Consider the following 26,337-nt stretch of genomic DNA (forward strand, 5'->3'; position numbering starts at 1 on the left):
TGTTTTTATTTATTTATTTATTTTATTTTTATTTTTTATTTATTTATCTTGTCCAAAACACAATAATACACAGTGAAGGTAATAGAGGACACCTTCGAGGAAATAGAATTAGAGAAATAATAAAAGAGAGAGTATAGGATAAAATAATCCATGAGAGAATAGAGGAAAGATATAGGGATAGAAGAGAAGCTATATGGAATATAGGAGAGACTATAGGACAGGGGATGGAAGGCACTCTAGTGCGCTTATGCACGCCCCTTACTGACCTCTTAGGAATCTGGAGAGGTCAACCGTGGACAGTCTAAGGGTAAAATGTTGGGGGTTAGGGGCTGATACTACAGAGTCCGGTAATCAGTTTTATAAGTACGTGGGATAGTTGATTTTTGACCCCCTGCCCAAAAAAAGTTCACCATCCCAGATACAAGCCAATCCCAATTTTGCTAATGCAGTGATGGCAAACCTTTTTTTCTCAGGTGCCGAAAGAGTGTGTACATGCACTATTGCACACGTGCAAATGCCCACACCATAATTCAATGCCTGGGAAGGGCGAAAGCAGCTTCCTCTGCCCCCTGGAGGCCCTCTGGAGGCCGGAAACGGCCTGTTTCCCAACTTCTGGTGGGCCTAGTAGGCTCATGTTTCACCTTCCCCAGGCTCCAAAGGCTTTCCCGGAGCCAGTGGAGGGTAAAACACCCTCCCCAATCCCCCCGGAGGCTCTCTGAAAGCCAAAAACACCCTCCCAGAGCCTCTGTGCAAGCCAAAAATCAGCTGGCCGGCACACACATGCATGTTGGAGCTGAGCTATGGCAACAGCTCATGTGCCATCAGATATGGCTCTGCGTGCCACCTGTGGCACCCGTGCCATAGGTTCGCCGTCACTGTGCTAATCCAAGAAGAACATTTGGCATTTAATATTAACTGCTCCAAACTTGACTGTAAAAAATATGACTTCAGTAACCGAGTTGTCGAAGCGTGGAACTCATTACCGGACTCCATAGTGTCATCCCCAAACCTCCAGCACTTTACCTTTAGATTATCTACGGTTGACCTATCCAGATTCCTAAGAGGTCAGTAAGGGGCGAGTACAAGTGCACTAGAGTGCCTTCCATCCCCTGTCCTATTGCTCTCCTATATCTCCTATTCCTTTCTTCTATTCCTATATCTCTTCTTCTATTCTTTCATTGATATGTTCTATTACTATATCTTCTTTTCTATTCTTTCTTAGATATATTTTACTATGAGTATCTCCTCTATAACCTTCATCGTGTATTTTACTATGTGTATATAGATATATACCCTCTAAAACCCTCAATGTGTATTGGACAAAATAAATAAATAAAATAAAACATTTCGAAAGAGAAAACTTTCTGCTGATATGGGTCCAAGATCCCGTCCCGTTTTGGCAGTGGGTCAGTGGGCCGCTGTGTGAAAGTGTTCGCTCAACCCTTGACGCAACCCTGACGTGACCTCAGCTAATGTCAGCAGCATATTGTCAATTTTGATGGCTGAAGCATTGCCACGGTGTCTTAAAATTAACGCCGACTGGATCAGGACCAGATGGCCTCCCTTCTAACAAAAGCTGCATTGGAATCATGGTTTATTTCTGGAGAGTCGTGACGCAAAAGGATAAAAGTTAAGATTGGGCCAAAGGTGAGAACCTTTGTATGTGTGTGAGAGAGAGAGATTTCGGCAATTTTTTATTTATTTATATTATTTAAATACGTATTGGTAGTATACAAAGATACAAACTGCTTCAACTCCTATCCTCAAAAGGTCGCTACAGAGCACTGCACACCAAGACAACTAGACACAAGAACAGTTTTTTTCCCCGAACGCCATCACTCTGCTAAACAAATAATTCTCTCAATACTGTCAAACATTTTACTAAGTCTACACTTTCTGCTAGTTTTTTCTCATCATTCCTGTCACCCATCTCCTCCCACTTAGGACTTTATGACTGTAACTTGTTGCTTGTATCCTAAGATTTTTATTAATATTGATTGTTTCTTCATCACTTATTTGACCCCTCTGACAATCGTTAAGTGTTGTACCACATGTTTCTTGACAAATCTATATTTTCCTTTATGTACACTGAGAGCATCTGCCCCAAGACAAATTCCTTGTGTGTCCAATCACACTTGGCCAATAAAGAATTCTATTCTATTCTATTCTATTCTATTCTAGAATATAGACATACAAAAAGGCAAAACACAAAATATTCTATTCGATTCTATTCTATTCTTTCTATTCTATTCTTACAATATTTATATACATGATGCTAGCAAGAGAGAAACATTAGGACAGGGAATGGCAGGCACACTGGTGCACTTATGCATGCCCCTTACTGACCTAGCAGTATATCAGTTTCCCCAAGCCTGGTGACATAGGGGGGTTTTCAGGAGCTTTTGAAAGGCAAGGAGGGGGAGTTGATTCCAGAGGGCCGGGGCCACCACAGAGAAGGCACTTACCTTGGGTCCCACCAGACGACATTATTTGGTCAATGGGACATTGTTTGGTCGATGGGACTCTAAGGAGACCAACTCTGTGGGACCTGATCAGTCGCTGAGATGTAGGGCTTTATAGGTCATAACCAACACTTTGAATTGTGACCGGAAACTGATCGGCAGAAATGGAAGAATCCACAGACACCGGAGGATAAAGAAATAATAAAGAAAATATATGGATGCGCGGAGATGGACAGACTGACTATGGAATTGAATAATCAAAAAGACTCAGACTACTATGCTATCTGGACAAAATGGTATTTATGGACCAAAGAGAGGAATCTACAACAAACGTCAGGATAAAATATCCATCCATACAAAAGTAATTAAAGATAATACTGACAAAAATGTATATATAAGATGTCGATTCACCTGTAAATAAGATCATTGTTGTATGAAAAAATAAAAAACACCAATAAAAATATATTTTTAAAAAATAAAATAAAATTGAGAAATAAAGAGGACTCTATTATGAATTTTGGACCTCATTTTATGGAGGGTTAAAAAAAAAGGAAGGAAAACTAAAAGTATTATATAATAATGAATAAATTACAAACATCCAGAAATTTAAAAGTATTAAAATATCCATTCTTTTAAAAAAAATTATATACTGAATTTGACTATTTCAATTACATGAATTCTTGTATTAATGATTAAGATAAGGCGGTAGGAATGATAATAGATGTATATATTCAGAGAAATTAATAATCAAAAACTTTTTTTTTACCGAGTGTATTTGCCAAAACAAGGAAACAAAAGAATAGTATAAGGAATGTGTTTGATACAGTATTTTTTTAAACTGTATTTATTGTTATGTGTATGTATCTGTCTGTTTTTTCTTATGTTTTTTTTCTTTTGTGTTTTGCCTTTTTGTATGTCTATATTTTCTTTAAAATTTTAAATCTCAACAAAAATTATTTTTTTAAAAAAGATGCAAAGCTGTGCAGGCAACGCACCAGTAGCAGTGGGAGTGCCAACACCACCACCACCCCGGTTGTGAAGTTATGTCTGAGCCATCACAGCCCAATGGACCACATTCCTCCAGGCCTTCTGATGGCCAAGTTATTTTTCTTTCTCTATCTTTTTTTAAATCGCTCACAGCATCCCTCCAGCCAAGACGTAGCTGCCGCTCCTAAAGCCTCAGCAGACATCGGAAGAATACCAAGGTCGTTGCATGTTTAATAAGTGAAGCCCCATCTGGTTCTCAGTCATTATCTTGTGGTGTTTCTCTAGGTTAGTGGTTCTCAACCATTCTAATCTACGAAAACAAATACATATATATGAAGGTCTTGGCATATTCGGGTTTCTTCCCGTGTAGGATTGAGATATTTCTGGCGACGTTTCGACGAGGTCTCACTCATCATCTTCAGGCTGGCACATGTTTTTGCTGAATTTTTAAATATATATATATATATATATTCATATATATATATATTCATATATACAGTGATCCCCCGAGTTTTGCGATCCCGATCATTGCGAATCGCTATATCGCGATTTTTCCACCCGATGACGTCACTCCCTTCCTTTCTCATCTTTCTTTCTCTCTCTCTTTCTCTATCTTGCTTCTTCCTCTCTCACACTCTCTTCCTCCCTCTCTCATCTCTTTCTTTCCTTCTCTCTCTTTCTCTATCTCTCCCCCTCTTGCTCTCCAGCGATGGGGAAACCCCATCTTCGGCTCCTCGCTGCTGTGGCACTGCAAGCGAGCAGCCGGGCGGGCGGGCGAACGGGCAAGCGGCAAGCGATCTTGGGGTTTCCCCGTTGCCTGGGCAATGGGGAAACCCCATCTTCGGCTCCTCGCTGCTGCCGCGCTGCAGAGCAGATCAGCTGTTGGGCGGCCGAAGGGGTCTTCCCCGCCGCCCACATGCAAACTCCACCATCTGTGCATGTGCGGCCATGGAAAACAGGACGCGCATGCGCAGATGGTGTTTTTACTTCCATGCCGCTACATCGCGAGTTTACGATTATCGCGAGGGGTCTTGGAACGGAACCCTCGCGATAATCGGGGGATCACTGTATATTGAATATATATATTCATATATATATATATATATATATATATATATATATATATATATATATATATATATATATGTAGATTGTTCTGAGTTCAGGTTTTGCCCTGTGTAATGTTTTATATATATGAAGGTCTTGGCATATTCGGGTTTCTTCCCATGTAAGATTGAGATAATATTTCTGGCAATGTTTCGATGAGGTCTCACTCATCATCTTCAGGCTGGCACATGTTTTTGCTGAATTTTTAAATATGGTTGTTTTGCAATGAGTGTACTGAGTCTGGTTTCAGTTTCTATGGCTGGGATACGTTTGTTAATTAGGGCTGGTTTCCAGATGTCTGGTAGGCGGGAGGTATCATCCCGCTTGTTCATATTTTGGGGATGTTTTTCTATCTCGATGGCTTCCATGATTATTCTCTTGCTGTAGTGTTCTGTTTTGGAAATTAATTTAGTACTGTCAAAATCAATTTCATGTCCTGTAGTTTTGAAGTGTTGGAAAAGGGAGGAGGGTTTTTTTTTTCTTAATGCATTCTTATGTTCTGCAACACGTGCATTTACTCTCCTGTTAGTTTGTCCAATATATGTGGCTGGGCAGATTTTACACGGTATTTGATAAACTTTCTAGCTGGATATTGTCTTTGGGGTTTCTTAGGATGTTGGCTATTTTTTTTATCTGTACCAAAGGCTGTCTTGATGTTGTGTTTGCGGAGAATTTTGGCGATTTTATCTGTGGTGCCTTTGATGTAAAGGAGGAGGGCGATGCCATTGTCCTGTTCTGTGTCTTGGTTCTTGGGGGGTGTCTCTTTTTTGGATTAAGTTGGTGATTGCCTCTCTTTGGAATCCATTGGAAATTAATACATTTGTGAGACTGTGTAATTCAGGTTCCAGGTGGGCTTTGTCGGCTAGGCGTTTGGTTCTGGAAATGAGGGTCTTGGCTATGGAGTTGATCTGTGCAAGGTGGTGGTCGGATTTTGCATTCAAGTAGCAGTTGGTGTGTGTCTTCTTCTGGTAGACGGTATGTCCTAGGGAGCCATTGGGTTTTTTGTAGATTAGGACATCCAGGAAGGGAAATTTGTTGTTGGTTTCTAATTGTATTTTGGGGTGTAGGCTGTTGAGATGAGTGAGGAAGCTGTCCAGTTTTTCTTTCCCATGTGGCCAAATTACGAAGGTATCATCTACATATCTAAGCCAGAATTTGGGTTTGTGTTCAGATTTGTCCAAGGCGTTGGTTTCAAAATATTCCATGTATAAGTTTGCGATGACGGGTGACAGGGGTGATCCCATGGGGGCTGTGTTTTAATGATTTGGTTGGTTGGTGGAATCACATTTAGTTGTATCATATCATATCACAATCATCACCATGTCAATCCTTCAACTAAATGTGATTCCACCAACCAATCAAATCATTAAAACACAGCCACCCAATCTATTTGCTACATTCAAACCAAATCTCCACCCCCACCACTATTCATAAGGAACAAATGGCAGTTACAAACAAACTATATCTACAACTCAGCCAAACTTTTCATCTTATTGGATATTATTTCTAATAATCCCGGCAAAAGAGGGATCATTGCCTCTCTTTCAAGTTCATTATCTCCGCTGGGCTCCCTTCAATGCTTGCTTTCACTGTAAAAAAGAATAATAATAATAAGGTCCAGGTTTTCTGCCTGATAATTGCTTTCGAAAATTAGTCTGTATTTTTCTTTTAACTTGATTCAGTATTCAAAGGACTTTGTAGCTGAGTTTATTGTTTGATGCCATTATTTCTCCATGGGGAGGGGGGGCAGAAGAATTTAATGTATTTTCCTATAAGATGCATGTGCCATAAACCTTATCTTTGATGATTATTCCCGCTGCTAAGTGGAAAGATTGCTGTCAAATAACTATTGTGCCTGTATATCCTCCTTAATTGTCCTTTTTGTAGGCCCCTCCTGATCTTCTGAAAAATAAAGGACAGTAACACAGTGCTGCGGGGGTTTTTTCCCAAAGTCTCTTTTGGCTCCCTTCTCCCTTTCTTTGTGATATTAGAATTTTAGTTGCCACTTAATGCTCTAGAGATTAATTATCAGTTAAGAAGGCCCAAGGAGAGAGAGAGGGAGGGGAAGAGGAGAGAGGGAGGGAGATGGTTGGTAGGGAGAGAGGGAGAAAAGGGGGAAGGGGAGGAGGAAAGGAAGGAAGGAAGGGAAGGAAGGGAGGGAGGGAAGGGAAGGGAAGGGAGTTGAGTGGGAGGGTGAAAGAGAGGAAGAAGGGATGGAAGGAAGGAAGGAAGAAGGGAAGGAGAGGAAAAAAGGGAAAGGGAATGGGAAAAGGGAGGGAGGAAGAAAGGAATGAGAGGAGAGAAGGAAGAAAGGAAGGAAAGAAATGGAGGGGAGGGAGGGAGATTGTTGGGAGGGAGAAAAAGGGGAGGGAAGGAAGAAGGGAGGGAAGAAGGGAAGGAGAGAGGGAAAAAGGGAAGGGGAAGAGGAAGGAAGGAGAGGAGGGAAGGGAAGGGAAAGGAAAGGAAAAGAGGAGGGAGGAAGACAGTTGGAAGGGAGAGAGGGAGAAAAAGGGGGACTGAGAGGAGAGAAGGGGAGGAGGGAAGGAAGAAAGGAAAGAAAGGAAGGGGGAGGGACAAAGGGGGAAGGAAGGAAGGAAGGAAGGAAGGAAGGAAGGAGGGAAGGAGAGAGGAAAAGGGGAAGGGGAAGAGGAAGAAAGGAAGGAGAGGAGAGAGGGAGGGAGACAGTTGGAAAGGAGCGAGGGAGGAAAAAGGGGAATGAGAGGAGAGAAGGGGAGGAGGGGAGGAAAGAAGGAAGGAAAGAAGGGAGGAAAGGAGATAATATGTTTCCTTCCCTAAACCAGTCGTGTATGAAATTACCTTGTATATCATATAATTTTCTCCTCCTTCCTCCACCCTTTCAGTAATTTCAGCCCAAGTCCCTTTTTATGTAACCTTCCAGCAAATTTACTAGAAATAAAAGCATTGTATTCTTTTTTTTCCCAATTTATGTATCAATAAACATTTTAACAGCACCGTGTGTATATTATTCTGCATTCTCTTCTTATCCCAGCAGAGGGCGCAATTCATATTCAGATGCGGCAACAGAAGATGATATGGTATTTATTAGTTTGTCAAATGTATTCAAGACAGCAGGTATAAATATCAACATGGACATAAACAAAGGAAATGAATATGAATAAATGGGGACAGTAGGGCAGGGATGGTATGCGCGCTGATGCTCTTATGTGTGCACCTGAGGAATGGGGTGAGGTCATAGAAACATAGAAACATAGAAGTCTGACGGCAGAAAAAGACCTCATGGTCCATCTAGTCTGCCCTTATACTATTTTCTGTATTTTATCTTAGGATGGATATATGTTTATCCCAGGCATGTTTAAATTCAGTTACTGTGGATTTATCTACCACGTCTGCTGGAAGTTTGTTCCAAGGATCTACTACTCTTTCAGTAAAATAATATTTTCTCATGTTGCTTTTGATATTTCCCCCAACTAACTTCAGATTGTGTCCCCTTGTTCTTGTGTTCACTTTCCTATTAAAAACACTTCCCTCCTGGACCTTATTTAACCCTTTAATATATTTAAATGTTTCGATCATGTCCCCCCTTTAAGGTCCACGGGAGATAGTTTATGGAGCCTGTCATCTGCACCTCTCTAACTGTCTGGTTCGGTTCTGCAACCCAACAAGAACGACACAGACTTCAGAGGAGAATCAGAACTGCAGAAAAAACAATGGCTGCCAACCTGCCTTCCAATGAGGACCTGTAGACTGTACGAGTCAAAATGAGGGTTGTGAAAATATTTACTGACCCTTCATATGTATTTATTTATTTATTTATTTATTTATTTATTTATTTATTTATTTATTCATTCATTCATTCATTTTGTCTAATACCTACTGTTGGTATCATAGGATATAATCATGGTAAAAATATATCAATGGAAGAATAGGGGGAAAAAGACATAGGAATACTGTGGAAGAGATGATAGAGTTCATAAACATATACAGGTAGCTAGTAGAAATATTATCCTAATAGAAGTATTAGGACAGGGGATGGAAGGCACTCTGGTGCACTTATGCACGCCCCTTACTGACCTCTTAGGAATCAGGTGAGGTCAATGTTGGATAGTCTAAGGGTAAGGTTTTGGGGGTTAGGTGATGATACTACAGAGTCTGGTAGTGAGTTCCATGCATCAACTACTCAGTTACTAAAGTCGTATTTCATGCAGTCGAGTTTGGAACGGTTTACTTTGAGTTTGTATCTGCTGTGTGCTCGGGTGTTGTTGTGGTTGAAGCTAAAGTAGCCGTTGACAGGAAGGACATTGTAGCAGAAGATTTAATGGGCCATGCTTAGGTCGTTTTTAAGGCAATGTACCCTATTTCCCCAAAAATAAGTCACCCCCGAAAGTAAGACATAGGAGAAGTTTCATAGAATTGCCTAATATAAGGCATTCCCCGAAAGTAAGACGTAGGAGACATTTTGTTTCGCAGCATTCCCAAGCAGAACGTATATAACATATATTTGAAGAATGTATAATTGTTGCACATGGAAATAATGGTACGGTAGTAGTAAGAAATTCTTGATAGGATTCACAGTTTGTCTGGTTATGCTGGTTTGTGATGACAACTACTGTATAGTATACTGTATAGTAAATGCTAATATTTTTTTTTGTTCAGCAATAAATGTGAATTCTTCTTCATTGAAAAAAAATAAGACATCCCCTGAAAATAAGACAGAGCACATCTTTGGGAGAAAAAATTAATATAAGACAGGGAAACATGGTAGTTATTATTTTCAGGGAAACACGGTAGTTCTAAGCTTTCTAAACCTAGGATTGTGAGTCTAGTTGCGTAGGGTATTCTGTTGCGAGTGGAGGAGTGGAGGGCTCTTCTAGTAAAGTATCTCTGGACGTTTTCTAGAATGTTTATGTCTGAAATGCGATGTGGGTTCCAGACAGATGAGCTGTATTCAAGGATTGGTCTGGCAAAGGTTTTGTATGCTCTGGTTAGTAGTGTGAGATTACTGGAAGAGAAGCTAGGTAGGATTAGGTTAACAACTCTTGAAGCCTTTTTGCCAATGTTGTTGCTGTGGGTTATGTCCAAAATGTGGTGTGGGTTCCAGACAGATGAGCTTTTATTTACAAGTGGAAGTGAAATTCACTTAACAACCAAGTTACTAATTTAACCACTGCAATGATTCACTTAACAACGAGGGCAAGAAAAATCTCACCATGGGAAACAGCTCACTCATCAAATAGTCTCACTTAATTAAATAAATGTTTGGCCATAAACCAAGAAATATTTCCAAGTGCTTTCTCTTTCTCTTTCCTGTGGGCATCCCTGCGATTGTTCATGCTTTCAGATGGGAAATCTGAAGGTGGACATGCATAATCTCAACAATTTATCGATAGCGCACTTACTTACCCCCAGATACTGGCCTGCGATGAAAGCAACGGGGACCGAAGGAGCTTCTCCCAACTTTCGGCACCTCTCGCCGAGTTCCTTCCCGTAGTCTCCGTTCAACGCAATGTTTTTCTCTTCAAATTTCACCCGGTGGTTTTGGAAGATCTTCCGAACTAATTCGCACCTTTCGAAAGTAGTTCTCACCACCCGGAGACTGGTGGTGTAAATGACGATGCGCCCGTTTTCCAAAGCGGATGATAACTGCAACCATAAAAAAGAAGGAGGAGATACCGTATTTTTCGGAGTATAAGACACACCTTAGCTTTTGGGGAGGAAAAAAGGGAAAAGAATCTGCTTACCTGATAATAATAATAATTTAATTTATTAGATTTGCATGCCGCCCCTCTCCGGATAGTCATCTGGCTAGCGTCCTTAGTCTGGTCAACTTCAGCACATTACAGTGGTACCTCTACTTAAGAACTTAATTCATTCGGTGACCAGGTTCTTAAGTAGAAAAGTTTGTAAGAAGAATTAATTTTCACCATAGGAATCAACGTACAAGCAAATAATGCATGCAAACCCATTAGGAAAGAAATAAAAGCTCGGAATTTGGGTGGAAGGAGGAGGAAGAGGAGGAGGAGGAGAGTCGCTGCCGAAGGAAGAAGGGGAGGGGAGGGGAATAAAAAAAATCCAAAATTTTAAGGCTTAAAAAAAAAGAGGGACTCTGAGGCGGTGAGGAGCACGCGCCTCCCATACACTGCGCCAGAGAGAGAAACCCAGGTGGGTGAGAGGGGGGAACTTCCTGCTTCTTTGACCAAAAGGTGGCGGCGGCGGCTGCTACCTGCTTCCTCTTCCTTCCCATGTTGAAGGGCTCCCCTCTCCTCTTGCTCACTTGCTTTGTAGCCAGCGCCTTTCCTTCACTGTGGTGACACCTTAGTTTGGCTGAAACCGAGTTGATACAGCTGGGGCGAAGTGCCCCCTTTTCTTTTCCATGCCCAGACACTCTGAGAGGCAACCTTGCACCAGATGTATTGGAGGCAGCGCAAGGGAGTCACCCCAGTGAAGTTGTTTATTCCCTCTCCAAGTGCTAAAAGAAAGGAAAACTCTTTGTTCGCTCTGGACTGCCAAAGTCTCCTTAAGTGCCACCGAAAGGCTCCTCTGGCAGCCCAGAAAAGCCCGAGATGGCCAGAATTAAAGGGGAAATGGCAGGAAACTGGTCAGGCCTTCGTGCCGCTCTCAAATTTCCTGAAAAGTTTTTCCAGGCTCGGGTTCTTAAGTAGAAAATGGTTCTTAAGAAGAGGGGGGGAAATCTTGAATACCTGGTTCTTATCTAGAAAAGTTCTTAGTAGAGGTGTTCTTAGGTAGAGGTACCACTCTATTTTATTCCCCAGTTAGGGCTTTAAAAAAAACCTTATTCAGAGAGAGTAACAATGGAAGAGCTTGCAAGCGGTCCCAGTGGTCCTTGGCATGCTGGGCACAGTGCCAAAGGATCTCAGCAGACATTTGAAAACCATCGGAATTGACAAAATCTCCATCTGTCAATTGCAAAAGGCCGCTTTACTGGGATCGGCACACATAATTCGCCGCTGCATCACGCAGTCTTAGGTTCTTGGGAAGCGCCTGAATGGTGATGAAATATGAAATCCAGAATAGAATAGAATAGAATAGAAAGAATAGAATAGAATAGAAAGGATAGGATAGGATAGGATAGGATAGGATAGGATAGGATAGATTTTTTATTGGCCAAGTGTGATTGGACACACAAGGAATTTGTCTTGGTGCATGTTCTCTCAGCGTACATAGAAGAAAAAGATACATTTGTCAAGAATCATGTGGTACAACACTTAATGATTGTCATAGGGGTCAAATAAGCAATGAAGAAACAATCAATATTAATAAAAATCTTAGGAGACAAGCAACAAGTTACAGTCATACAGTCATAAGTGGGAGGAAAAGGATGAGAGGAATGATGAGAAAAACTAGTAGAATTATTTGTTTAGTAGAGTGATGGCGTTTGGGAAAAAAACTGTTCTTGTGATCTCGTTTGCTGTGTTGCATTGTTGGAAGGAGGAGGAGGAGGAGGAGGAGGAGGAGGAGGAGGAGGAGGAGGAGGAGAAGGAGAAGAAGAAGAAGAAGAAGAAGAAGAAGAAGAAGAAGAAGAAGAAGAAGAAGAAGAAGAAGAAGAAGAAGAAGAAGAAGGTGGTGGTGGTGGTGATGATACTGGAAGACTGCTGTCATGTCTCCCCTGGTCCTTCTTTTCCTTAAACTAGCCATGCCCAGTTCCTGAAAACATTCTTCATATGTTTTAGCCTCCAGTCCCCTAATCATCTTTGTTGCTCTTCTCTGCACTTTTTCTAGAGCTTCAACATCCTTTTTGCATCGTGGCACCCAAAACTGAACGCAGTATTCCAAGTGTGGCCTTACCAAGATGATCGTACTTTCTATGATGGCCTGCAGCTTTATGCTGAAATTTCCTTTGTTTGGTTTCTGTTCTTCTTTCTAATCTAATTAGCACTCTCAAAGTAGTGAATGCAATTTTCACAATTTCAATAATAGAAATCCATTAGCAGTGTAAAACAACAGGTACAAACACAGGCAACCACTGCATTAGAATTTTTCTAATGTTACTTATAAAATTGCCAATGAGGTGTCTTTGGACCTCCAAATGATACTCCCTTCGCTGAACAAAGCTTTAAAAAAGGTTGACTCAGTGCCACCGCAAAGAAATGTACCAGGAAAGCAAAATAGAGCAGAAGGAATTCTATTTGAAATCAACCACTGTAAAGGTAAGAAGGCTAGGGGGGGGGGAAACTTTAATGCCCTTATTTATTTATTCGAATGTCTAGGTGGCCCTTCTGCAGGGGATTCAGGGTGGCTTAAACTGAATTTAAAAGAGAAACTGCTTGTTCCATTTTGAAAGCCCTGGGCTCTGTTCTTATCAATCTAATCTCCATAAAAGACTTCTAGAGCAAACTTAGGCTTCAAACAGGTTCCAAACTCTTCCTGCAGACAATCTGGTATAAAATCTTAGAAGGAACAAAGGGACGGAGGGAGGGGAAGATGGAACGTAAATGGTTGGTTGGATGGGTAGGAGGAAGGGAGGGAGGAGGGAGGGAGGGAGGGAAGGTGGAAGAAAGATGGGAGGGGGGGAGGAAGATGGGAAGGAGGAAGGTATATGGTTGGCTGGTTTGGGAGGGAGGGAGGGGTAGGAAGGAAGGGATGGTGGAGGGAGAGAGGGAGGAAGAGAAGGGGAAGGAAGATAGGAGGGAGATAAGGAGCGAGGGAGGGGAAAGAGAAAGGTTGATGGGTGGGTGGGTGAGAGGGAGGGAGGGAGGGAGGAAGGAAGGAAGGAAGGTATGGTGGGGGGAGAGAGGGAGGAAGAGAAGGGAAGAAAGATAGGATGGAGGGAAGGAGGAAGGTTGACGGGTGGGTGGGTGGGTGGGAGGGAGGGCGGGAGAGAGGAAGAGAAGGGGAAGGAAGATGGGAGGGAGGGAGGGAGCGACGGAGGGGAAGGAGAAAGGTTGATGGGTGGGTGGGTGGGTGAGAGGAAGGAAGGAAGGAAGGAATGAGTCTTCGGAGATAGATAGATAGATAGATAGATAGATAGATAGATAGATAGATAGATAGATAGATAGACATGAGATAGATAGATAGATAGATAGATAGATAGATAGATAGATAGATAGATAGATAGATAGATAGATAGATAAGAGACTATTTTTGAAGTTTTGAAACTTTTTTGCCAAAGCAAGAGGTGTAAGTCCATAATATCTCCATGGTCAAGAAAGGCATTTGGGGGGATGGAGCCAGAATGAGTAAAAACAAGCACATAAGATCAGACAACTTAGTCATACTGAGAAAGGACAAAGTGTGAATTGTTCTGCTCAAGCACCACCACCCACCACCCAAAACCATTGTCTACCACAGGGATGAGGAAATAATAGACAAATCGAAGATTCCAGGTAAAGACTTTGGTCTTTTGTGCTTGGTAACTTAGCAGCCATTCAAATTTTGGCCGGCTGAATGAGCCCATCTTCTTTCATAAGCCTCCCTTTGTCTTCGTCGCCTCCTACTACACAGAAGGATGAAGCTACTTAACAAAAGAGAATAACAGAGTTTGAAGGGGCCTTGGAGGTCTTCTAGTCCAACCCCCTGCTTAGGCAGGAAACCCTAAACCACTTCAAGCAAAGGATTATCCAACATCTTCTTTAAAACATCCAGTGTCAGAGCATTCACAACTTCTGCTGGCAAGCCGTTCCACAAATCATTTGTTCTCTTTTTTTTTTGTAATATTTTTAATTAATTTTTAAAATATGAGACAGGACAAGACATACAACATTTAACACAAAAAGGAGCTACAATTGCTCCGCTCAGTATAGAATCAATTGTTCTCGCTGTCAGGAAATTTCTCCTTAGCTCTTACAACCTTACCAGTGTCGCTCGCTGGGGTGACAATTTGCTTTTCGTTTCCTGCGCTCTCCTTCCTGGATCACCCCCCTGCCTCAGGCTGGGTAGCTAGGCGAATGGGTGCTGCCAGGAGCATAAATGCTGCCAGCACCACTTCCACCCACGTCTTCTGCTTGCACCCCAGGTGGGAGGTGGCCGCGGGAGGCTGGAGGGGAGCCAGGCAGGAGAGAGAGAAGCTTGTCCGAGGCCAGAAAGGAGGAAAGAGGAAAAAAGCAAGGAGCGCAGATACAGCAGCAGCAGCAGAGAAAAAGTGGAGAGTCGAGCCGGGACCAGTAATCCAGGAAGTGACAGCCGCCGATCAGCTGGAACTGTGCACACATCTTCATTTCCACCAGTGGAACTGCCTTCCCTCCCGTCCTGCCTGCCTTCCACCCCTGGCTGCTAGTCTTTAGGGATACCGATGCGTCCTCCAAGGCCATTGTGAGCGTGCTGGTGTCCGGCGGGCACAGAAGCGCCCATCAGCGCAAGCTTCTGCATATCATTATTATTATTGTTGCTATTATTATTATTATTATTATTATTATTATTGTTGTTGTTTTGTTGTTGCTGCTGCTGCTATTATTATTATTGTTGTTGTTGTTGTTGTTATTTAGATTTATATGCCGCCCCTCTCTGAGTACTCACAGCAAGCAAATCCTTGTGTGAGGACTTGCATATAAGCGAGATTTTGGCGATTTTCACCTATATTTTTGGTTCCGCCCATGCCCAGAAGAAAATAATCGGTGAAAATTGCCAAAATTTCCCTCGTGCTAGAGTTCGCTTGCAGCGCATGCACAGAAGCCAAATCTCATGTGAGGGTGTGGGGTGCACATCAACAATGTGCAGCTGTATACCCATTCTGGATTTCTGCTAACTAGCATTCCCGCAAGGGGCCAGAGTCCAAGCAGAAACAGAAACAAACAGATCATTTCTTTTTGATCACGCAGATCTAATTTTCCAGATATACTTAGTCCAAATTGCCAGTTTGTAATTCATCATTGAAACAATAATATTCAAGAGAGAATTCCGAGCAAACAACTGGAATACCACGAAAAGTTGACTTCCGCACTGAATTTTGATGTGACCTAGCCTTAAGTAGTCTAAGGGCATGGCCAATTGTTCTACAGATCTATTCACGCAGATACCTCCTCTTGCTTAACCATTCCTGCCTTCTAGCAGCCCTGTGCACCCTAGCATCAAGAAGAGGCTCCTCCTCTTCTCCTGAGTTACTCATGTGCGTCTTGGAAGGTGTAGAAGGCCCTGGTTGGCTTTCAGCCTCTGACACCACATCCTCTCCGACCTCCTCGCTATTGGACTTGGGTGCCAGCTGTAAGACCTATGATACTGCACCACAACCATCTGTCGATCCTTGGGATCCGTGACCAGCTGTGTGGGATGCGAACGGGCCACCACAGGGGGGGTTAGACTAGATGACCTACAAGGTCCTTCCAACTCTATTAATCTATATCTGCCAAACAGTTTAAATTATTTATCGAAACAAATATTTTTTTAATAAAGACACAAAGACAAAGGGCTAAAGAACCTTGGTGGTGCAGTGGTTAGAGTGCAGTACTGCAAGCTACTTCTGCTGATCACCAGCAGTTTGGCTGATCAAATCTTAGTAGCCTCCAGGTTGACTCAGCCTTCCATCCTTCCAGGGTGGGTAAAATGAGGACCCAGATTGTTGGGGGGCAAGAGGCTGATTCTGTAAACCGTTTAAAGAGGGCTGGAAATGTTCTACAGATGGCACCTGCCACCTGCTAGACTTGCAAAAATGTATCCAAATCTATCACCATTATGTTGGAAGTGCAGGGAAAAACCAGGTACATATTACCACATCTGGTGGACATGTGAAACCACCCAAAAATATTGGGGAAAAATCAAAACTATGCTAGAACAAATTACTTCTCAGATCATCCATGCGAAACCCGAACTATTTTTACTAGGAATCATAAGACAAAATTTTAGTAAAGAAAACAGATATATTATAATCCACATTATTACAGCCGCACGGATTTTATATGCACAATTCTGGAAACAAGAAAAAAACCCAACTGCTCTATCACTCTTGATTAAAATAATGGAATGCGCAGAAATGTCCAAACTAACAATGGAACTGCAAAACAAGGATGAGACAGATTTCTACAAAGCTTGGGATAAATGGTACCTCTGGTTAAAAAAAAGGAATTACCTAAAAATTACTCATCAAGAAAAATATCCAACAAAAACAACTTGAAAAAATAGCAATTTACATCACAAATCATAACATCAAACTGAAACAACAAACTGTAAACATCGATCGACACGAACTCCAACTTTACAAAGAAAATAAACCCCTAAATGAATTATATATATTGGCACTAAAAACTACATTCAAAACATATTGATAAAACCTTAGGGTAAAACACACCAACTACGAGCTCAAACTACAGGCCCCAAATCATGAAAGACCCAGCTCTAATGCTGGTTTTCGCTTCTTTATCCCCCCCTCCTTCTTTTCCCTATCCCCCTTCCTTCTATATCTACTTCCCTCCCTTCACAACCCCCTTCTCCCACTCCCCAATTACTACATAAGTAGAGTGTAAAAAATGTACAATATGCATATCTCTTTTGTCTTTTTGTCTTTGGTTTTTATTGTATATATTTAATAAATTTATTTTCCAAAAAAAAATTTAAATAAAGTGGAAAGTACTGTGAAGCGGTATATAAGTCTAAATAATATTGCTATCCCTGCAAACCTACCTTGGCTGGGGAAAATCGAGACTTTAAAGAAAGTTGAGATTCTTCATTATGTGTCGCGATGCTTCACTCGTAGCCCTTAGTTTAGATGAGGACATATGCTAATTATCCAAAGAGGTGTCATTCCAAGAAGACTGTGGGTTTTTTTTTTAAAGGGTTGTTTTTATTTACTGCCTGACTTCCTCAGCAACCCAGATAAATAGTCCAAGGAGGGGTGGAGGGGGGGGGCAGGATGAATTATTAAGACTTCTGGATGGGAAATATACTTCTCTCCAGAGTCCATTTGATGCGTGTTTTCTTGGCTTCAGGGTGAACATTTTTATTCGCGCCATTTCAACGCACCCACGGGTGTAATAAAGCAGCTATGTTTCATGGCTGCCATATCGTATTTCAAACCCGTTTGCCGGGGATTTTCAAAACGGAAATAGAGATCTGTCCCGGCCTCAGGATAACAGAGTTGGAAGGGACCTTGGAGGTCTTCTAGTCCAACCCCCTGCTGTGGGAAATAGGAAACCCTAGACGGTTTCAAACACATGGTTGCCAAAACTCTTCTTTTAAACTACCAATGTGGCAACATTAACAACTTCTGGAGGCAAGTAGTTCCGCAGGTTAATTGTTCTCACTGTCAGGAAATTTCTCCTTAGTTCTAAGTTGCTTCTCTCCTTGTCCTGCTTCCACCCATTGCTTCTTGTTCTAACCTCAGGTGCTTTGGACAATAGCTTGACTCCCTCTTCTTTGTGGCAACCCCTGAGATATTGGAAGGTTGCTATTGTGTCTCCCCTGGTCCTTCTTTTTGTTAAATTAGACATACACAGTTTCTGTAACCGTTCTTCATATGATTTAGCCCCCAGTATTCTTATTCTTATTCTTATTCTTATTATTATTATTATTATTATTATTATTATTATTATTATTTACATTTGTATGCCGCCCCTCTCCGTAGACTCGGGGCGGCTCACAGCAGTTATAGAAAAACAATATACAATACAAATCTAATAATAAAAACTAAAAACCCATAATTTAAAAAACATGCACACAACATACCACACATAAACAATATAGGCCTGGGGAAGTTATCTCAGTTCCCCCATGCCTGACGACAGAGGTGGGACATTGGAACTTCCTTAATAGCCCACAGCAGATGTCAGCACTTAAAAGATAAAGAGTTATTTGGGAACGAGATAGCTCTATTCCTAAGCAAATACCCTCATCCAAGAGCCAGAACAAGAGGAAAGCCATGATTAAACCAATAATAATAATAATAATTATTATTATTATTATTATTATTATTATTATTATTATTTATTAGATTTGTATGCCGCCCCTCTCCGAAGACTCGGGGCGGCTCACAACAATGATAAAAACAGTATTATACAGGCACAAATCTAATATTAAAAAAACTAAAAACCCTATCATAATTAAAACCAAACAGCACATACATACCAAAACATAAATTATAATAAGCCTAGGGGAAATAATAATAATAATAATAATAATAATAATAACAACAACAACAACAACAACAAAGTTGGGAGGGACCTTGGAGGTCTTCTAGTCCAACCCCCTACACTACTTCAGACAAATGGTTATCCAACATCTTCTTTAAAACTTCCAGTGTTGGAGGATTCACAACTTCTGGAGGCAAGCTGTTCCACTGATCAATTGTTCTCCCTGTCAGGAATTTTCTCCTTAGTTCTAAGTTGCTTCTTTCCTTGTTTAGTTTCCACCCATTGCTTCTTGTTCTACCCTCAGGTGCTTTGGAGAATAGGTTGACTCCTTCTTCTTTCTGGCAACTCCTGAGATATTGGAAGACTGCTATCGTGTCTCCCCTGGTCTTTCTTTTCATTGAACTAGCCATGCCCAATTCGAGCAAGAAGGAATCTGTATTTTAAAAAAGAAGCCTGGCTAATTAAATCTCAGTTATTCGGGAGCTGAAAGACGGATTGCAAAATCCCAACAATGCTGCGTATCTATTAGAGAAAAAGCTACTTTTCTGCTTAAGAGGAATAGCAACTTGGAGAGAGGTGAATAACCATGAGGACTACCTGCTACTTGGATAGAGGCAGTGATGGGTGCTGCCCCCATGAGAGGGAGAGGGGAGGGCACAGTGGGGGTAGTAAGTTTATGAAATACTTAATAGTTTTTTTTATTGTCCTTCCTTCTCTAGTACCTTAGTATGATTATTAATTACTTTTATTATTAATATTATTACTTTTATTATTAATAATAATTTTAATTACAAGAATGGTGGCAGGTCTTAAGCATAAAACGTATCAGGAAAGACTTCATGAACTCAATCTGTATAGTCTGGACGACAGAAGGAAAAGGGGGGACATGATCGAAACATTTAAATACTGTATGTTAAAGGGTTAAATAAGGTCCAGGAGGGAAGTGTTTTTAATAGGAAAGTGAACACAAGAACAAGGAGACACAATCTGAAGTTAGTTGGGGGAAAGATCAAAAGCAACGTGAGAAAATATTATAGTAGATCCTTGGAACAAACTTCCAGCAGACGTGGTTGGTAAATCCACAGTAACTGAATTTAAACATGCCTGGGATAAACATATATCCATTGTAAGATAAAATACAGGAAATAGTATAAGGGCAGACTAGATGGACCATGAGGTCTTTTTCTGCCGTCAGTCTTCTATGTTTCTATGTTTCTATGAAATAATTAAATTGTATGTTTTTATCCATATAATCATTTTCATCATTCTCTAGGACTGAACTTTTATAGCAATGAAAGAAAACTGAGCTACTTGCCTAATCTGTTATCCTACTGAACCTTGCTGGTTCAGGACAAAACCTTGAAATGTTCCTGTGCTCCTCAACAAATAATGCTCTTTATCATTTGTCCTTTTTGTGGCTATTCAAATAATGTGACTTAATCATTTTAATCATTATCTAGAACTGAACTTTTATAGCAATGGAAGAAAATTGAGCTACTTGCCTAATCTGTTATCGTACTGAACCTTGAGGGTTCGGTACAAAACCTTGAAATGTTCCTGTGCTCCTCAACAAATAATGCTCTTTATCATTTGTCCTTTTTCTGGCTATTCAAATAATGTTACTTAATCATTTTAATCATGATCTAGAACTGAACTTTTATAGCAATGGAAGAAAATTGAGCTGCTTGCCTAATCTGTTATCACACTGAACCTTGTGGGTTCGGTACAAAACCTTCAAATGTGACTGTGGCCCTCAACAAATAATGCTGTCTATCATTTGTCCATTTTGTGGCTATTCAAATAATGGGACTTAATCCACTGGAAAAGAGTCCAAGCACCTGTTTGAAAACTTATCTTGCTCAGTAAGCCACTCCCACCCAGTCACATGACCTTCAAGCCACCCCCAGGTCACATGATTGTCAAGTCACTCCCACCTGATCACATGGCCAGCAAGCCATACCCACAAAATCAGAGTGGCAGTAATAATTTTGGCAGCCCATAACTGCATAGAGGTGAATGACCATGAGGACTACCTGCTACTTGAATAGAGCTGAATGACCATGAGGACTACCATCCTAGAATTTTATCCTCCATCCTTAGCGTCAAAAAAAAACCAAAGAGAAAGATCAGCCCTCAGTGGTGATGTCACCTTTTTCCTTCCACTGCTTGCTTTTTACTTCACACCCGAAGGATGTCGGAAGGTGTTGTCATGGCAACCCCGTTTTCCCTCCTCCGTCCCAGAAAGATGAAGGGGAAAAGGGGTCGCCATGGCAACTGTCCCTCCACTTCAGACTTTGGGATCAATCAAGGGGAAAGTCTGAGAAACGAAATCACCTCCCAAGCCATGGAATCCCTTTCTAGGAAGATGGAAAAGCCCGTTTTTCTACATTTACTTTTTATTTTATTTATTTATTTTGTCCAATGCACTATACATATTGAAGAGAGTAGACATAAAGAAAAGATATAAAAATAGAGAAGATATATGAAAGGAAGAAAAGATATATGATATTCATTTATTTATTCAATTTATTTATTCAATTTTTATGCCGCCCTTCTCCTTAGACTCAGGGCGGCTTACAACATGTTAACAATAGTACTTTTTAACAGAGTCAGCGTATTTCCCCCACAATCTGGGTCCTCATATATATATATATAAACTATATTTACAGCAGCACGAAGCTTACAACTCCAGCCTGATGATGGTGAATGTGATTTCACCGAAATGTCGCATAGACATGCAAAATATTACACGGGGCAAAACCCAAACTCAGAACAATTTACATATATATATATATTTGTTTTCGTAGATTTTCACAGTTATATGTATGGAGATTGTTCTGAGTTCGGGTTTTGCCCCATGTAATATTTTGCATGTCTATGTGACATTTCGGTGAAATCTTTTATATATATATATATATATATATATATATACATTTTACAACAGCACGAAGCTTGGAAACTTCAGCCTGATGATGGTGGATGTGATTTCACCGAAACGTCGCATAAACATGCAAAATATTACACAGGGCAAAACCCGAACTCAGAACAATCTACATACATATACCCGTGAAAATTTACGAAAACAAATATATATATATATATATATGTATGTATGTATGTATGTATGTATGTATGTATGTTTGTTGTTTATTTATTTAGATTTGTATGCCGCCCCTCTCCGCAGACTATATATATATATATATATATATATATATATATATATATATATATATATATATATATATATATATATAACATGTTTTTTTGCTGAATTTGAAAATTAAGGGAGACTAGGATAGATCTATTTCGGCCTTATTTTGGCCTCATCAGCTAGCCATACCCACTGGGACTTGAACCTGCAACCTTTGCCTTATATATAAGATAAGGAGAGACAATTGGACAGGGGACGAAAGGCACACTAGTGCACTTATGTATGCCCCTTACTTTTGACAAAACTTTTGACAAAAGCAAGACATTTCTCATCCTGCAGGAAAAAAACAACTGCTGCCAACCTGCCTTCCATTGAGGACCTGTAGACTGCACGAGTCAAAAAGAGGGCAGTGAAAATATTGACTGACCCCTCGCATCCTGGACATAAGCTGTTTCAACTCCTACCCTCAAAACGTCACTACAGAGTACTGCACACCAAGACAACTAGACACAAGAAGAGTTTTCCCCCCGAACGCCATCACTCTGCTAAACAAATCATTCCCTCGACACTGTCAAACTATTCACTAAAGCTGCATTACTGTTACTATTAATCTCACTACTCCTATCACCCATCTCCCCTCCCTTACAACTTATGACACTTGTGACACAATGTTGATTTGTTTCTTCATTGCTTATTTGTCCCCTATGACAACCATTACATGTTGTACCTTATGATTCTTGATGAAGGTATTTTTCTCTTTTATGTACACTGAGAGCATCTGCACCAAAGACAAATTCCTTGTAAGTCCAATCCGTTCCGTTCCATTCCATTCCATTCCATTCCATTCTATTAATTCTTCAATCTATTGTATTCTATTCATTCTTCATTCTATTCTATTCTATTTTCCATTCCATTCTTTCTATTCTATTCTATTCCATTCCATTCCATTAATTCTTCAATCTATTGTATTCTATTCATTCTTCATTCTATTCTATTCTATTTTCCATTCCATTCTATTCTATTCTATTCCATTCCATTTCATTCTATTAATTCTTCATTCTATTCTATTCTATCCTATCCTATTCTATTCCATTCCATTCCATTCCATATTTTCTATTCTCTTCCACTCGATTCCATTCTATTCTATTCATTCTTCATTCTATTCCATTCCATTCTATTCATTCTTCATTCTATTCTATTCTGTTCCATTCTATTCATTCTTCATTCTATTCCATTCCATTCTATTAATTCTTCATTCTATTCTATTCCATTCTATTCCATTCTATTCCATTCTATTCCATTCTATTCCATTCTATTCCATTCTATTCATTCTTCATTCTATTCTATTCTATTCTATTCTACTCTATTCATTTATTTCTACTGTCCTCTGGCACCGACAGAAGTGACTCAGTGGTGTGGCAGGCCTGGTTCGCTGACAATTCTAGTGACCCAGACCCCTAACTTACTAATGGTTCTATAGAACTGGTCCAAACCGATAGCAGCCCACCTCTGGTGTAGGTGTTTGTATCTGTATCTGAATATGAACATGAACATGAATATCTTAATTAGGGGTGTGTGTGTGTGTAATTTTTTTTGCTTTAAAAAAGCAAACTTAGAACGGACTATGGGATGGAAGAAGCCATGGTGTAACTTTAGACAGTCACAAGTCACCTTTTTCAGTGATGTTGTAACTTGGATCAAGTTACAACATCACTGAAAAAGGTGACTTGTGACCGTTTTTCACATTTACGACTGTTGAAGGAGATAGCCCCTGCAGTCCCACAATTTACATTCGAAGGCTTCGACAACTGACTCCAATTTATGATGGTCGCCGTTTCACAGGGGTCTAGCGACCCACGTTTGTGGCCTTCTGAGAAGCCAGATTCACTTAACAACTGGGTCACTAATTTAACAGCTACCGGGATTCACTTAACAAATGTGGCAAGAAAAAAATGTCATAAAATGGGGCAAAACTCCCCTTAGAAACCTAGAAACATAGAAGATTGGTGGCAGAAAAAGACCTCATGGTCCATCTAATCTGCCCTTACACTATTTCCTGTATTTTATCTTAGGATGGATCTAAGTTTATCCCAGGCATGTTTACATTCAGTTACTGAGGATTTACCAACCACGGCTGCTGGAAGTTTGTTCAAGCATCTACTACTCTTTCAGTGAAATAATATTTTCTCACGTTGCTTCTGATCTTTCCCCCAACTAACCTCAGATTGTGCACCCTTGTTCTTGTGTTCAGTTTCCTTTTCAAAACACTTCCCTCCTGAACCTTATTTAACCCTTGAATGTATTTAAATGTTTCCCCCCTTTCCCTTCTGTCCTCCAGACTCTACAGATTGAGTTCATGAAGTCTTTCCTGATCAGTTTTATGCTTAATGCTTGTTTAACCCCTTAGCACATTTCTCGCTTAGTTGTAGCCGTTAAGTACACAAAAATTAAAATACACAGCAGCTGAGGGGAAAATAATTGACCCTCATCCACAACCCCAGAATATGAACCAATTTTGGCAGGCGGGATTGTTTATCTTGAACCCAGGACCATTTGCAACGTTCAACAGGTATGGATTTTGTGACACTTGAAAGAAGGGACGCAGAGAAGGGGGGGATCGGATAAGAGGAGAATTTTACCTCAGAAACTTTGCTTAAGTTGTCAAAAAGGACCTGGCCAGCACTGACTTTATGCTTCACTCCTCTAACCGTCCCGTTTTTGCTGAGGATGTTGATTCTTTTGCCGCCGAACCCTCTTTTTTGGACCGCCCGCACGAAGGCGAGCATCTCATCCGTCTCCATCTCGTTCTCGTCCCCTTCGGAGCCGGACGGTCCGTTGTTCTGTCCATCCCACTCACTGAGGCGGCCATTGGGGTCGCTCTCGGAGCTGCTGGTGCACTCCGAATCCAAGGAATCTGACGATTCCCCATTGGTGTAGACTTCCTTCAGGATCCGCCCGCTGTGGGAAGACGAGATGCGAAACCTCACTTTCCTCGGCGGCCGCTGGCCCTCGACTGGGCCGTTGTCCCCCGTCAACATCGTCCCGTCCATTGATGAGAGGCTCGCTTACATCATCCTGGCCTAGTCTGTCATCAGCGACACGCCAAATCCTCACACTTATAACAATATCAAAGTTGTCGTCCAAGTGACAGCGGGATGGCTGAGATGAAACCACCGACGAAAGGAAACGGGATGCCCAAGATGTTTAGACCACGGTTCTGCTGTGAATTATAGATGTCCTGGTGTGCTATGGTTACTCTTTAAACAAACACCTGCAAAATGAGAGCCTTCGTTCAATATTAATGACTCAGGGTGTGCTTTCTACTCAGTGGAAGAAGCCGAATAGTTCTGATTCTTCCTTTTTTTCTTTTTATTGGCTTTTTAAAGACAAAAACAAAACACAATGAAAAAAAAAAGAATTTGCAGCAAGAACATTGAGCATGGAAACATATTTACAGTTACATTTCTGTTTCTTTTTTTCTTTTTCTTTTATAAATTATTTTTATTAATTTTTAACAAGTTTAATACACACAATATGTGTGTGTGTGTACATTTCTGTTTCTTGGGTCTTTCCATTTTTTGGTTTAATTTACATTTATCTTATTTCTCACTTTCTATCAATCCAATTATAAAATTTATCCCACACAGTGTAATATTCTTCTTCCTGTTTGTTCTGTAACTCTAGAGTAAGTTTGCTCCATTTTGCGCATTCTAGTATTTTCTTAATTACCAAGTCCTTATTGGTATGTTTTCTTTTTTTCCAATTTTGTGCAAAAACCAGTCAGGCCGCAGTTAATATATGTACTATCAGGTAATAGTTAGCCTTTTCATAGCGTCCTCTGATTATCCCTAATAAAAATATCTCAGGTTTAAATTCTAATTCAAACTTTAATATCTCTTTTACCATATTTTGAATCATAATCCAGAATGTCCTTGTTTCTGGGCATTGTTTCTGATTCTTTCTTTGTTTGTTTATTCATTCATTCATTCGTTTGTTTCTTTTTTAAAAATATTGGACAATGTATCTCTTTTTTTAAAAAAATATTTTTTATTGAACTTAAAAACAAAACACATAAACATTTAAGACAAACAATTATACATACATACACACAAAAAAAGAAAAAAATCAATTAAATTGTATATATCCATTAAACATAACGCCTACTTGGTCATTTTAACGGCTATTACAGATGATGATATTTAGAAAGAATTAAATACAAAACAAAAAGGATGAAGTTGTCTTTTCCGGGCTCGGGTTCTTAAGTAGAAAATGATTCTTAAGAAGAGGCAAAAAAATCTTGAACACCCAGTTCTTATCTAGAAAAGCTCTTAAGTAGAGGTGTTCTTAAGCAGAGGTACCAATATAGTATAGTTTGGATGTTCAGTAATAGTAAACAGATAGGGAAATTGTATCTCTTTGAGGAAAGGAGAGGTCAGGCACCCTAACCCAAACCCTTGACGTGAGTGACGTCAAGTTAGCCACCTTTAAGCCAGTCACATGAACTTTAATCCTCCACCCCGGGTCACATGATCATCAAGCCACTCCCACCTGGTCACATGGCCAGCAAGCCACACCCACGCCCACAAAATAAGCCACACCCACAGCATGGTAGTAAAAATGTTTGCACCCCTTCACT

At 40.5% G+C, this 26,337-nt stretch overlaps 1 protein-coding gene across 1 annotated transcript in view; it reads right to left on the reverse strand.

Moving 5' to 3' along the window:
• Positions 1 to 24,739, reverse strand: part of GRXCR1 (glutaredoxin and cysteine rich domain containing 1) — a 28,456-nt gene extending 3,717 nt beyond the window's left edge. The window contains exons 1-2 of the mRNA XM_070756732.1: positions 24,341 to 24,739; positions 9,939 to 10,178 (exon numbers count right to left, since the gene is read on the reverse strand). Of these exons, the coding sequence (XP_070612833.1) occupies positions 9,939 to 10,178; positions 24,341 to 24,739 (639 nt within the window). The remainder of the gene's footprint in view (positions 1 to 9,938; positions 10,179 to 24,340) is intronic.
• Positions 24,740 to 26,337: the final 1,598 nt, after the last annotated feature.

This window comes from Erythrolamprus reginae, chromosome 7 (genome assembly GCF_031021105.1).
Source record: "Erythrolamprus reginae isolate rEryReg1 chromosome 7, rEryReg1.hap1, whole genome shotgun sequence".
NCBI classification, from domain to species: domain Eukaryota; kingdom Metazoa; phylum Chordata; class Lepidosauria; order Squamata; family Dipsadidae; genus Erythrolamprus; species Erythrolamprus reginae.